Source organism: Heteronotia binoei, chromosome 18 (assembly GCF_032191835.1).
Source record: "Heteronotia binoei isolate CCM8104 ecotype False Entrance Well chromosome 18, APGP_CSIRO_Hbin_v1, whole genome shotgun sequence".
In the NCBI taxonomy this organism is placed as follows: domain Eukaryota; kingdom Metazoa; phylum Chordata; class Lepidosauria; order Squamata; family Gekkonidae; genus Heteronotia; species Heteronotia binoei.
Genome location: NC_083240.1, coordinates 9,899,235 through 9,912,134, shown reverse-complemented (window position 1 = coordinate 9,912,134; position 12,900 = coordinate 9,899,235). Strand labels below are relative to the sequence as shown.

Below are 12,900 nucleotides of genomic sequence, written 5' to 3'. Positions count from 1 at the left end.
CTTCTTCTTTTCCCATAAGGGAGAAACAGGATTGAAATGGGGGGGGGGGGATTTGAATCTAGTAGGCTCAGACCTCAGTTCAACAGGAGCTCACAGGAGCTAGGTTGGTATCCCATGGTGGTGGTGGGGGGAAGCTTTTTGGTGATGGTACCGCATTTGTTGAGCTCCCTACCCAGGGAAGTTCAATTAAGGCCATCTCTGAGGCATCCATGGAAGTGTGAATTTATGGGACTTTGCGGCCTCCTTGGAGTCAATAGTCCCTTAATTAATTTAAGCGGTGCTCCTGTTTCTTATTAATTTTGTTGCTTTTCATTGCTGCTCAAATTTAATTTGAGGCGTTGCCGTGCTCGCGATATTGTTTTCATCCTTCTCTTTGTGGGCTCCCTTGAAAGCCCGTCAGATTAGAAAGAGGCACAAGCATTTTATGAAACCCGGTTAACAACAGCGATAATTGTCATAGATCCGGTTTATGATTTTCCAATTTCCAGTTTTTTGCCTTTAAAAAAAAACACACCCTAGATGAATAGAATAAATATCAAACCAGGTGAGATTCATTGTAGGGTTGCCAGGTCCCCCTCCTCCCACTCCCGGGCCACTGGTGGCGGTAAGACTGCCAGATATAAGAACATGACAGACGCCATTTTGGATAAGGCCAATGGCCCATCCAGTCCAACAGTCTGTGACACGCAGTGGCCAAACCCAAGAGGTCCACCAGCAGGGCCAGGACTCCAGAAGTCCTCCCACTGTTGCCCTCCCCCAAGCACCAAGAATACCGAGCATCATTGCCCCAGATATAAGAACATAAGAGTTAGCCATGTTTGATCAGACCAGTGGCCCATCCAGTCCAACACTGTGTCACACAGTGACCAAAACCCAGGTGCCATCAGGAGGTCCACCAGCAGGGCCAGGACTCCAGAAGCCCTCCCACTGTTGCCCTCCCCCAAGCACCAAAAATACCGAGCATCACTACCCCAGATATAAGAACATAAGAGTTAGCCATGTTTGATCAGACCAGTGGCCTACCCAGTCCAACACTGTGTCGCACAGTGGCCAAAACCTAGGGGCCATCAGGAGGTCCACCAGCAGGGCCAGAACTCCAGAAGCCCTCCCACTGTTACCCTCCTCCAAGCACCAAGAATACAGAGCATCACTGCCCCAGACAAAGTGTTCCATCTATATCAAAGATTTCAGGTTTTCACGGCTGGCATCATCATTAGGGTTTGTAGAATCTTTCGGGCTCAAGTGCCGTGTTCTACTGGAGAAAGTTTTTCTTCCAGACGTTTCATTCTCAGCTGTGGAGAACATCCTCAGTGGCGTTGCAGCCGGAGCAGGCGTTCTGACCTTCTTGGCTGCTGTGCATTGAGTGAGGCCAGGGCTGCTGGAGAGCTGCTATTTCTAGGCTGGAGGGGGCGTGGTGAGAGGGCAATTGGTTTGTGAATGTACCCATTGTTTGGTGGGGCTTCCTGGAAGGGTGGTGATAAGGAAACTGGCTGAGGAATGTGACCATTGTTCTGTGTTGATTGCTGGGAGGGTTGTGTTGATTGCTGGGAGGGCCCAACCCTCCCAGCAATCAACACAGAACAATGGTCACATTCCTCAGACAGTTTCCTTATCACCACCCTTCCAAGAAGCACCACCAAACAATGGGTACATTCACAAACCAATTGCCCTCTCACCACACCCCTTCCAGCCTAGAAATAGCAGCTCTCCAGCAGCCTTGGCCTCACTCAATGCACAGCAGCCAAGAAGGTCAGAACGCCTGCTCCGGCTGCAACGCCACTGAGGATGTTCTCCGCAGCTGAGAACGAAACGTCTGGAAGAAAAAACTTTCTCCAGTAGAACACGGCACTTGAGCCCGAAAGATTCTACAAACCCTAATGTTCCATCTATAGTCTGTGACTAATAGCCGTTGATGGACCTCTACTCCAGATGTTAACCCATGGGAAACCTTCTCTGATTTAGCTGTTAAATTAATGATGATTCTTGCGTTTCAATCCCAGTGACGTCCGGAAGTTCAAGGAGACCAAGAAGCAGTTTGATAAAGTGCGGGAGGACATGGAAATCGCCCTGGTCAAGAACGCTCAGGCTCCGCGCCATAAGCCCCACGAAGTGGAAGAGGCTACTGGTACCTTGACAATCACCAGGAAATGCTTCCGGCACCTGGCCCTGGACTACGTCTTACAGGTGAGGTCCTCTCATTCCAGCTCCTTGGAGGAGAGCTGAAGGTCTCAAGTGGGACTCGTCTTGAAGAATGTTTGCATGGCGATATTTTAAGAATCCAGCTTTAACTGGCTTCGTTGGTGGAATTCTTCAAAGCAAGGCTGTTTTACAATATTAATATAGTCTTATTACCTCTGTAATTTCTAGGTTGCCACTCCATTACTCTTAAGTAACGGGCCTCTTAGATACCCCATTCTTTTCTCCCCAGTGGATACCCAAGGCCACATACTACATTATTCACCTCTCTTCCATTTTAACTTCACGACATCAACCCCGTGAAGTAGAGTAGACTGAGAGAGTAGACCAGCTGAAGGTCACCTACTGTACTTCCATGGCAGAGTGGGGATTCGAACCCGACTCTCCTAGGCTTTCGTCTGAAACTGTATCATGCTGGGTTTCAGTTTTAATTGGTGCAAGTTCATAAAATCCTGGCTTACTTGTCAGAGGCTGTTACCAGAAATGCTGGAGGGGGGCTCCTCTTTTTGATTGGGGAATTAGCAAGAGGTAGACCTAGAGCTCTTTTTGGAGCAGGGACCTTTCCACCAATAATATGAAGGTCCAGTATCAGAAGGAAGACTCCAGAGTTAAAATATTTTAAATAGTTTACTTAGGAAAATGTATAGGAATACAATCCCACATAAGCAATCACAAATACACACAATCAAGAGGCTAAGGAATTCAGGGTTGAGGAATGGCGACTTTAAGGAATTAGGTAAATATTAAGGAATTAATATTTACCTAATCCAGATGTGCAGAAATCCACGTAGAAATTAAAGATGCGGACGTGAGCTGCCATCGTGCCATGTCTAAGAGGCCCATTACTTAAGAGTAATGGAGTGGCAACCTAGAAATTACAGAGGTAATAAGACTATATTGCTACAGCAGTGTTACGGTCAGGGCTTTTTTGGTAGAAAAAGGCCAGCAGGAACTCATTTGCATATTAGGCCACACCCCCTGCTGGCACCATTGTTTCACACAGGGTTTTTTTGATAGAAAAAGAAAACCGCCGTAGGTTTATATCCCGCCCTTCTCTCTGAACCAGAGTCTCAGAGTAGCTTACAAACTCCTTTATCGTCTTCCCCCACAACAGACACCCTGTGAGGTAGGTGACGCTGAAAGAGCTCTGACGGAAGCTCCCCTTTCAAGGACAGCTCTGCCAGAGCTATGGTCTACCCAAGGCCATTCCAGCAGCTGCGAGTGGAGGAGTGGGGAATCAAACTCAGTTCTCCCAGATAAGAGTCCGCGCTCTTAACCACTACACTGGCTCCCCAGCAAGAACTCATTTGCATATTAGGCCACACCTCCTGTTGCCAAGCTAGCCGGAACTGCTTTCCTGTGTGTTTTGCTAAAAAAAAAGTCCTGGTTACAGTTATCAGGAAGGAGGGGAAAAGGGCAGAAAAGGCCAAATACAGCTGGCAGGAAGGAAGTGGGAAGGCAAGGTTGTTCAAGGTCAGTCTTGGGCACTCTGTGTAGCAGCAGCTCTCTCCTTGAGGGACCAATTTTCTGGTTCCGTATAAAGCAGATTTCGTGTGTTCAACTGCAGACCACCTCGATCTGTTTGGGGCAGTGAAATGGCCTTGATCAAAGCTCTGCTGAAGCTTAATCTTATGCCCCTCTCTCCCCACCCTGCCAAAAATAAAAGCCACTCTGGAGGAATGGGGAATCGTTCCCTCTAAGCTATTTCCGGACTTGTTCTCCCACATTTGCCAATGGACGAAAGGCCTCCCATATTTCTTCTAATGGGTTTGCGGCAGGGACAGAGTCAAAGCTAATATCGATCCAAGCTGTTCCATTAGCTCCCCTCCCTCCGCTCCCCGCCCCCCACCGCTTAAAGTGGAACCATCTGCCAACACCTTCTGTCTCATCCTGGGATAGTTTGCGCTGTCATATCCTGTTGATCACCGGGAAGGAGAAAGAACTGGAGATGCTCTTCCATTACTGTATAGGTCATCGGTGGAGTAATGGGGAGGCTGGGGGAGATGGCTGCTGCTGAGTTCCCAGGAGCAAAGGCAATTCTGCACCAGCTGATTTTCATTTTTCACAGTCTGTGTCTGCAGAAGAAGACTGCAGATTTATACCCCGCCCTTCTCTCTGAATCAGAGTCTCAGAGCAGGCTAACAGTCTCCTTTATCTCCTTCCCCCACAACATACACCCTGTGAGGTGGGTGGGGCTGAGAGCGCTCTCCCAGAAACTGCCGTTTCAAGGACAACTCCTACAAAAGCTATGGCTGACCCAAGGCCATTCCAGCAGGTGCAAGTGGAGGCGTGGGGAATCTAACCCGGTTCTCCCAGATAAGAGTCCATGTACTTAACCACTACACCAAACTGGCTCTCCTACACCGAGCACTTAACCACTACTTAACCGTAGTGCGTATGAGAACTGCCTTGTGGGATCAGAAAGGACTCCATCGCAGCCCGGCATCCTGTCTCTAACAGCGGCCAGCTGGACATCTCCGAGATGGTGGAGAAGGACTGTGGTTCAGTGGAAGAGCCACTGCTTTGCATGATGAAGTTCTCAGGTTCAATCCCCAGCATCTCCAGTCGAAAAAAGTGAAACACCTTCACCTAAGACCTTGGCAAGCCACTGCCAGTCAGTAGACTAGGGGTGGCCAAACTGTGGCCATATTGTGTGGCTCTTGAAGCCCCCACTGCTTGGTTGGCCAGCTTGGAGAAGGCATTTGTCCCTTGAAACCGTTTGTCCAAGCCAAGTCAACATTTAAAGTTAAAGTGGCTTTCTTTCTACCTCTACCTTCCCCATCTATTTGTTTTCCTTCTTCTCTCCCTCTCTTCTTCCCTGTCTTGAGGCTCTCATACACCTGACGTTCATGTCTTGCAGCTCTCAGACATCTGGCATTTCTTCTATGTGGCTCTTAATTGAAGCAAGTTGGGCCACCCCTGGAGTAGACTGTCCTGACCTAGGTGGACCTGAATGCAGTAACATCTGATCAGTAACATCTGATTCAGTGGAAAGTGGCTTCTGGTTAGTTTGGGGAGCGGCCATGGCTCAGTGAAAGAACCTCTGCTTGGCATGCAGAAGATCCCAGGTTCGGTCCCTGACATTTGGGGTTAGAAAGGACCCGGCAGCAAATGATGTGGAAGATCTCTGCCCAAGACCACTGCCAGCCTGTGTAGACTATACTGACCTTGATCGGATTAAATGTAAGGCAGCTTCAAGTGTGTTTGTGTTCTGCTGCTGCTCCCAGCATTTAGGGCTCTTGGAGAAATCTGCTGCCTCTGAACATGGAGGCTTCATTGAGCTGTTCAAACGGGCAAAAGTTCTACAGCCTCTGAGAATGAAAAGATGCAAAACAAAAGAGTATATCCCAGGAGTGGCCAAACCATGGCTCTGGATCCAAATGTGACTCACGCATACTGTGTGGCTCTTGAAGCCCCCACCGCCTCATTGGCAGGCAGCTTGGAGAATGCATTTAAAGTTAAAGTTGCTTTCTTTCCACCTCTCCTTCTCCCATCAATTTCCTTCCTTCCTCTCTCCCTCCCTCTCAAACATCTGACGTTCATGTCTTGCAACTTTCAAACGCCTGGCATTTATTCTTTGAGGCTCTTACGTTAAGCAAGTTTGGCCACCCCGGTATATCCTTAGTGAAGTCACTCTTCTCTACTGCATGGTCCAAAATCTCTCTCTGACCGACAGTTGTTTTTAAGGTTTAGCTATGCATTGGGGGACCTGATTACAGGTCCCCAAAAGAAGCCATCAATGTTGCCTTTGCACTGCAGTCCTAAGCACAGTTACATCCTTCGAAGTCAATTGCAGTCAATGGGCTTTTACTGGTGTAATTCTGTTTAGGAAAGCACTGTTGACGTACGCGAGACAGTGGAGAGTAGTGCTGCCGTCTGAGCACCAGATGGCGCCATGGGACCACTCTTGCCACCCTAATAAGCCGCAAAGGGGAATGCCTCGATAAGGGGAATGGGTTTAACAGGGATTCCAATCTGGAATCATCTTTTGCGTTCAAGGGTGCTGGGTGCGTGTTTCAACTCCAAACCAGTGTGACTAAAGAAGAGTGGTTAAAATGCAGAAGCTGCTGCCAGAGGATGTAGTGATGGCCACAGGCCTGGATGGCCTTAAAAGGGGATCCGACAGGTTCGTGGAGAACATAAGAGAATCCATGTTGGATCAGGCCAATGGCCCATCCAGTCCAACACTCTGTGTCACATAAGAACATAAGAGAAGCCCTGTTGGATCAGGCCAGTGGCCCATCCAGTCCAACACACTGTGTCACATAAGAACATAAGAGAAGCCCTGTTGGATCAGGCCAGTGGCCCATCCAGTCCAACACTCTGTGTCACATAAGAACATAACAGAAGCCCTGTTGGATCAGGCCAGTGGCCCATCCAGTCCAACACTCTGTGTCACATAAGAACAGAAGAGAAGCCATGTTGGATCAGGCCAGTGGCCTATCCAGTCCAACACTCTGTGCCACATAAGAACATAAGAGAAGCCATGTTGGATCAGGCCAGTGGCCCATCCAGTCCAACACTCTGTGTCACATAAGAACAGAAGAGAAGCCATGTTGGATCAGGCCAGTGGCCTATCCAGTCCAACACTCTGTGCCACATAAGAACATAAGAGAAGCCATGTTGGATCAGGCCAGTGGCCCATCCAGTCCAACACTCTGTGTCACATAAGAACATAAGAGAAGCCCTGTTGGATCAGGCCAGTGGCCCATCCAGTCCAACACTCTGTGTCACATAAGAACAGAAGAGAAGCCATGTTGGATCAGGCCAGTGGCCTATCCAGTCCAACACTCTGTGTCACATAAGAGAAGCCATGTTGGATCAGGCCAGTGGCCCATCCAGTCCAACACTCTGTGTCACATAAGAACATAAGAGAAGCCCTGTTGGATCAGGCCAGTGGCCCATCCAGTCCAACACACTGTGTCACATAAGAACATAAGAGAAGCCCTGTTGGATCAGGCCAGTGGCCCATCCAGTCCAACACTCTGTGTCACATAAGAACATAAGAGAAGCCTTGTTGGATCAGGCCAGTGGCCCATCCAGTCCAACACTCTGTGTCACATAAGAACATAAGAGAAGCCCTGTTGGATCAGGCCAGTGGCCCATCCAGTCCAACACACTGTGTCACATAAGAACATAAGAGAAGCCCTGTTGGATCAGGCCAGTGTCCCATCCAGTCCAACACTCTGTGTCACATAAGAACATAACAGAAGCCCTGTTGGATCAGGCCAGTGGCCCATCCAGTCCAACACTCTGTGTCACATAAGAACAGAAGAGAAGCCATGTTGGATCAGGCCAGTGGCCTATCCAGTCCAACACTCTGTGTCACATAAGAACATAAGAGAAGCCATGTTGGATCAGGCCAGTGGCCCATCCAGTCCAACACTCTGTGTCACATAAGAACATAAGAGAAGCCATGTTGGATCAGGCCAATGGCCCCTCCAGTCCAACACTCTGTGTCACATAAGAACATAAGAGAAGCCTTGTTGGATCAGGCCAGTGGCCCATCCAGTCCAACACTCTGTGTCACATAAGAACATAAGAGAAGCCATGTTGGTTCAGGCGGCCCCTCCAGTCCAACATTCTGTGTCACATAAGAACAGAAGAGAAGCCATGTTGGATCAGGCCAGTGGCCCATCCAGTCCAACACTCTGCGTCACATAAGAACATAAGAGAAGCCATGTTGGATCAGGCCAATGGCCCATCCAGTCCAACACTCTGTGTCACATAAGAACATAAGAGAAGCCATGTTGGATCAGGCCAATGGCCCATCCAGTCCAACACTCTGTGTCACATAAGAACAGAAGAGAAGCCATGTTGGATCAGGCCAGTGGCCTATCCAGTCCAACACTCTGTGTCACATAAGAGAAGCCATGTTGGATCAGGCCAGTGGCCCATCCAGTCCAACACTCTGTGTCACATAAGAACATAAGAGAAGCCCTGTTGGATCAGGCCAGTGGCCCATCCAGTCCAACACACTGTGTCACATAAGAACATAAGAGAAGCCCTGTTGGATCAGGCCAGTGGCCCATCCAGTCCAACACTCTGTGTCACATAAGAACATAAGAGAAGCCTTGTTGGATCAGGCCAGTGGCCCATCCAGTCCAACACTCTGTGTCACATAAGAACATAAGAGAAGCCCTGTTGGATCAGGCCAGTGGCCCATCCAGTCCAACACACTGTGTCACATAAGAACATAAGAGAAGCCCTGTTGGATCAGGCCAGTGTCCCATCCAGTCCAACACTCTGTGTCACATAAGAACATAACAGAAGCCCTGTTGGATCAGGCCAGTGGCCCATCCAGTCCAACACTCTGTGTCACATAAGAACAGAAGAGAAGCCATGTTGGATCAGGCCAGTGGCCTATCCAGTCCAACACTCTGTGTCACATAAGAACATAAGAGAAGCCATGTTGGATCAGGCCAGTGGCCCATCCAGTCCAACACTCTGTGTCACATAAGAACATAAGAGAAGCCATGTTGGATCAGGCCAATGGCCCCTCCAGTCCAACACTCTGTGTCACATAAGAACATAAGAGAAGCCTTGTTGGATCAGGCCAGTGGCCCATCCAGTCCAACACTCTGTGTCACATAAGAACATAAGAGAAGCCATGTTGGTTCAGGCGGCCCCTCCAGTCCAACATTCTGTGTCACATAAGAACAGAAGAGAAGCTATGTTGGATCAGGCCAGTGGCCCATCCAGTCCAACACTCTGCGTCACATAAGAACATAAGAGAAGCCATGTTGGATCAGGCCAATGGCCCATCCAGTCCAACACTCTGTGTCACATAAGAACAGAAGAGAAGCCTTGTTGGATCAGGCCAATGGCCCATCCAGTCCAACACTCTGTGTCACTTAAGAACATAAGAGAAGCCATGTTGGATCAGGCCAATGGCCCATCCAGTCCAACACTCTGTGTCACAGAAGAACATAAGAGAAGCCATGTTGGATCAGGCCAATGGCCCCTCCAGTCCAACACTCTGTGTCACATAAGAACATAAGAGAAGCCTTGTTGGATCAGGCCAGTGGCCCATCCAGTCCAACACTCTGTGTCACATAAGAACATAAGAGAAGCCTTGTTGGATCAGGCCAGTGGCCCATCCAGTCCAACACTCTGTGTCACATAAGAACAGAAGAGAAGCCTTGTTGGATCAGGCCAGTGGCCCATCCAGTCCAACACTCTGTGTCACATAAGAACATAAGAGAAGCCATGTTGGATCAGGCGGCCCCTCCAGTCCAACATTCTGTGTCACATAAGAACAGAAGAGAAGCCATGTTGGATCAGGCCAGTGGCCCATCCAGTCCAACACTCTGCGTCACATAAGAACATAAGAGAAGCCATGTTGGATCAGGCCAGTGGCCCATCCAGTCCAACACTCTGTGTCACATAAGAACAGAAGAGAAGCCTTGTTGGATCAGGCCAATGGCCCATCCAGTCCAACACTCTGTGTTACTTAAGAACATAAGAGAAGCCATGTTGGATCAGGCCAATGGCCCATCCAGTCCAACACTCTGTGTCACAGAAGAACATAAGAGAAGCCATGTTGGATCAGGCCAATGGCCCATCCAGTCCAACACTCTGTGTCACAGAAGAACATAAGAGAAGCCATGCTGGATCAGGCCAATGTCCCATCCAGTCCAACACTCTGTATCACACAGTGGCCAAAATTTGTGTGTGTGTATATATAAATACACACACACACACTGTGGCTAATAGCCACTGATGGACCTCTGCTCCATATTTTTATCCAATCCCCTCTTGAAGGTGGCTATGCTTGTAGCCGCCGCCACCTCCTGTGGCAGTGAATTCCACATGTTAATCACCCTTTGGGTGATGAAGGACTTCCTTTTATCCGTTCTAACCCGACTGCTCAGCAATTTCATCGAATGCCCACGAGTTCTTGTATTGTGAGAAAGAGAGAAAAGGACTTCTTTCTCTACTTTCTCCATCCCATGCATAATCAGTGGTTCTTATATCTCCTCCGGGTTCAGAGGCAGTAAGCTTCTGAATCTCAGTGCCAGAAGGCAACACCTGGGGAAGATCTCGGCCTCTATGCCCTGTCGCTGGTTCTCCAGAGGAACTGGTTGGCCACCGTGTGAATAGAATTTAGCTTCTGTTCTTACCTGAGGGTTACCAAACTTGGGCAGGGTGTTCTGTTTGTAGGGGAGAAACTTAGGCGGTTGCCACCTTTTACTGCCACTTCAGTTCTTGTGTGTTTAACAGAAGGTGAGTATGCTTCTTTCCATGTGGCAAACAACTATGGCAATCTCTGCAGCTCCCTCGCTGCTGCTGGACAAAACTGGAGTCCGGTAGCCCCTTGAAGACCAACGAAGTTGAATTCTGGGGATCAGCTTACTTGTGCATGCATTTGAAGAAGGACGTGTATCTGAAGAAGTGTGCATGTGCATGCAAGTTTATACCCGGAATTAAACATTGTTGGTCTTAAAGATGCCACCGGACTCCAACTTTGTTCTATGCAGGGGTGGAATTCTAGCAGGAGCTCCTTTGCATATCAGGGCACACACCCCTGATGTAGCCAATCCTCCAAGAGCTTACCAAAAAAGAGGCTTGTAAACTCTTGGACGATTGGCTACATCAGGGGGTGTGTGGCCTAATATGCAAAGGAGCTCCTGCTAGAATGCCACCCCTGGTTCTATGGCTTCAGACCAGCACTAGACTGCTATGGAAAGCACAGCCACAGACCTGACAGGTTGATTGCCGTTCAGCTGGCAAACTAACGGAAGCCTTGCCTTTGTTTTCTTTTTCAGATCAACGTACTCCAGGCCAAGAAGAAATTTGAAATTCTGGATGCGGTAAGGATAACAGTTGCACCCTCCTGATCGCCCGTCCCTTCACCGAGAGCAATGAAACGGAAGAAGTGTCTGAATTGCAGATGGGAAAATAGTTCAGCCAGTTTACCTAGCGTTTTGGAAACAGGCCTTTTTTTGAGTAGACTTGCCACGTCCTCCAGACAAACCAGCAGGGTGTGGGTGGGTGGGGGAGGGAGGGAGGGGGAATAGGATGGCCAGATGCAGTCTGGGAAACTCTTAGAGGTTTGGGGATGGAACTTAGGGAGGACACGGACCTCAGTGGGGTCCAATGCCGTAAAGCCCTAAAGTCCACCCTCCGAAGCACCAGTTTGCTGCTCCAGGGGACCTGATCTCCAGGTACCACCTGGAGGCTGGCATCCTTGTTTTGGAAAGGTTCCTAGATAACTACCTCCAGGGGTGGAATTCTAGCAGGAGCTCCTTTGCATATTAGGCCACACACCCCTGATATAGCCAATCCTCCAAGAGCTTACAAGGCTCTTTTTTGTAAGCTCTTGAAGGATTGGTACATTAGGGGTGTGCGGTCCAGGGGTGGAATTCTAGCAGGAACTCCTTTGCATATTAGGCCACACACCCCTGATGTAGCCAGTCCTCCTGGAGCTTACAGTAGGCCCTGTACTAAGAGCCTTGTAAGCTCTTGGAGGATTGGCTACAACAGGGGTGTGTGGCCTAATATGCAAAGGAGCTCCTGCTAGAATTCCACCCCTGACTGCCTCCCCCCAAACTACAGGTCTCAGGATGCCTTGTAGAGACAAACCAGCAGGGCTTTTTTTGAGCAGGAACATACAGGAACTTAGTTCCAGCGGCCTTGATGTCAGGGGTGTGTGGCCTAATATTCAAATGAGTTCCCGCTGGACTTTTCCTACCAAAAAAGGCCCTGTGTGAAACAGTGGAGGTGTGGCCTAACATTCAAAGGGTAAATAAACCTATGGATGCTCAAGTGAAGTCTTTTCTTAATAAATACAGCCAGTTGTCAGGGGAAGAGGACACTAATCCCAACTATACTTTCTTCCCCGACTAGTTCTTGAAACCACAACAAACTGAAGCTCCCTGGGTTTGACGGTGTCTATACGTTCATGCATTTCTTTATATTATTTATAAAGTGCGAATCAGGGTGTTGAATTAATAATAAATGCATACAGAGTTAAGAGCTAGCACAACCTGCAGTCTCCTTTATAGCGGTGAAGGGTGATCAGCAACTCATGCCGCCGGTGTTCCTGGGGTCTGCAGTGCACCAAACTCTTTTCTTTATTCATGTGTTTAGTTAGATTATTTTGCACCAAACTCCTTTATTTATGCATTGGCTTATTTAGATTTTTTTTATCCGCCGCCCTTTCCATAAAAACAAAACTCGCTTCGTTTCCTAGCTTCAGTCAATGCTTGGGCTCCCCGCTTCTTTCGTTCCACCACTTGTCGTTTCAATATATGTGCCCTGCTTTTTCGCACCAATTCCTTGTTCCCGTTTATCCTCCCAACAATACCCACCCAGAAGATCAGCTACTCCCCTGGTGTCGCCATTGTTTCACACAGGGCTTGTTTGTAGAAAAAGCCCAGCAGGAGTTCATTGGCGTATTAGGCCACACCCCTTGGTGTCGCCATTGTTTCACACAGGGCTTGTTTGTAGAAAAAGCCCAGCAGGAGTTCATTGGCGTATTAGGCCACACCCCTTGGTGTCGCCATAGTTTCACACAGGGCTTGTTTGTAGAAAAAGCCCAGCAGGAGTTCATTGGCGTATTAGGCCACACCCCTTGGTGTCGCCATAGTTTCACACAGGGCTTGTTTGTAGAAAAAGCCCAGCAGGAGTTCATTGGCATATTAGGCCACACCCCTTGGTGTCGCCATAGTTTCACACAGGGCTTGTTTGTAGAAAAAGCCC

General features: G+C 48.8%; 1 protein-coding gene across 3 annotated transcripts in view; it reads left to right on the top strand.

The window, feature by feature from the left end:
* Window positions 1-12,900, top strand: part of ACAP3 (ArfGAP with coiled-coil, ankyrin repeat and PH domains 3) — a 241,085-nt gene that overhangs the window by 136,497 nt on the left and 91,688 nt on the right. For all 3 annotated transcript variants that reach the window (XM_060259262.1, XM_060259261.1, XM_060259263.1), the window contains exons 6-7: window positions 2,001-2,184; window positions 10,965-11,009. In XM_060259262.1, the coding sequence (XP_060115245.1) occupies window positions 2,001-2,184; window positions 10,965-11,009 (229 nt within the window). The remainder of the gene's footprint in view (window positions 1-2,000; window positions 2,185-10,964; window positions 11,010-12,900) is intronic.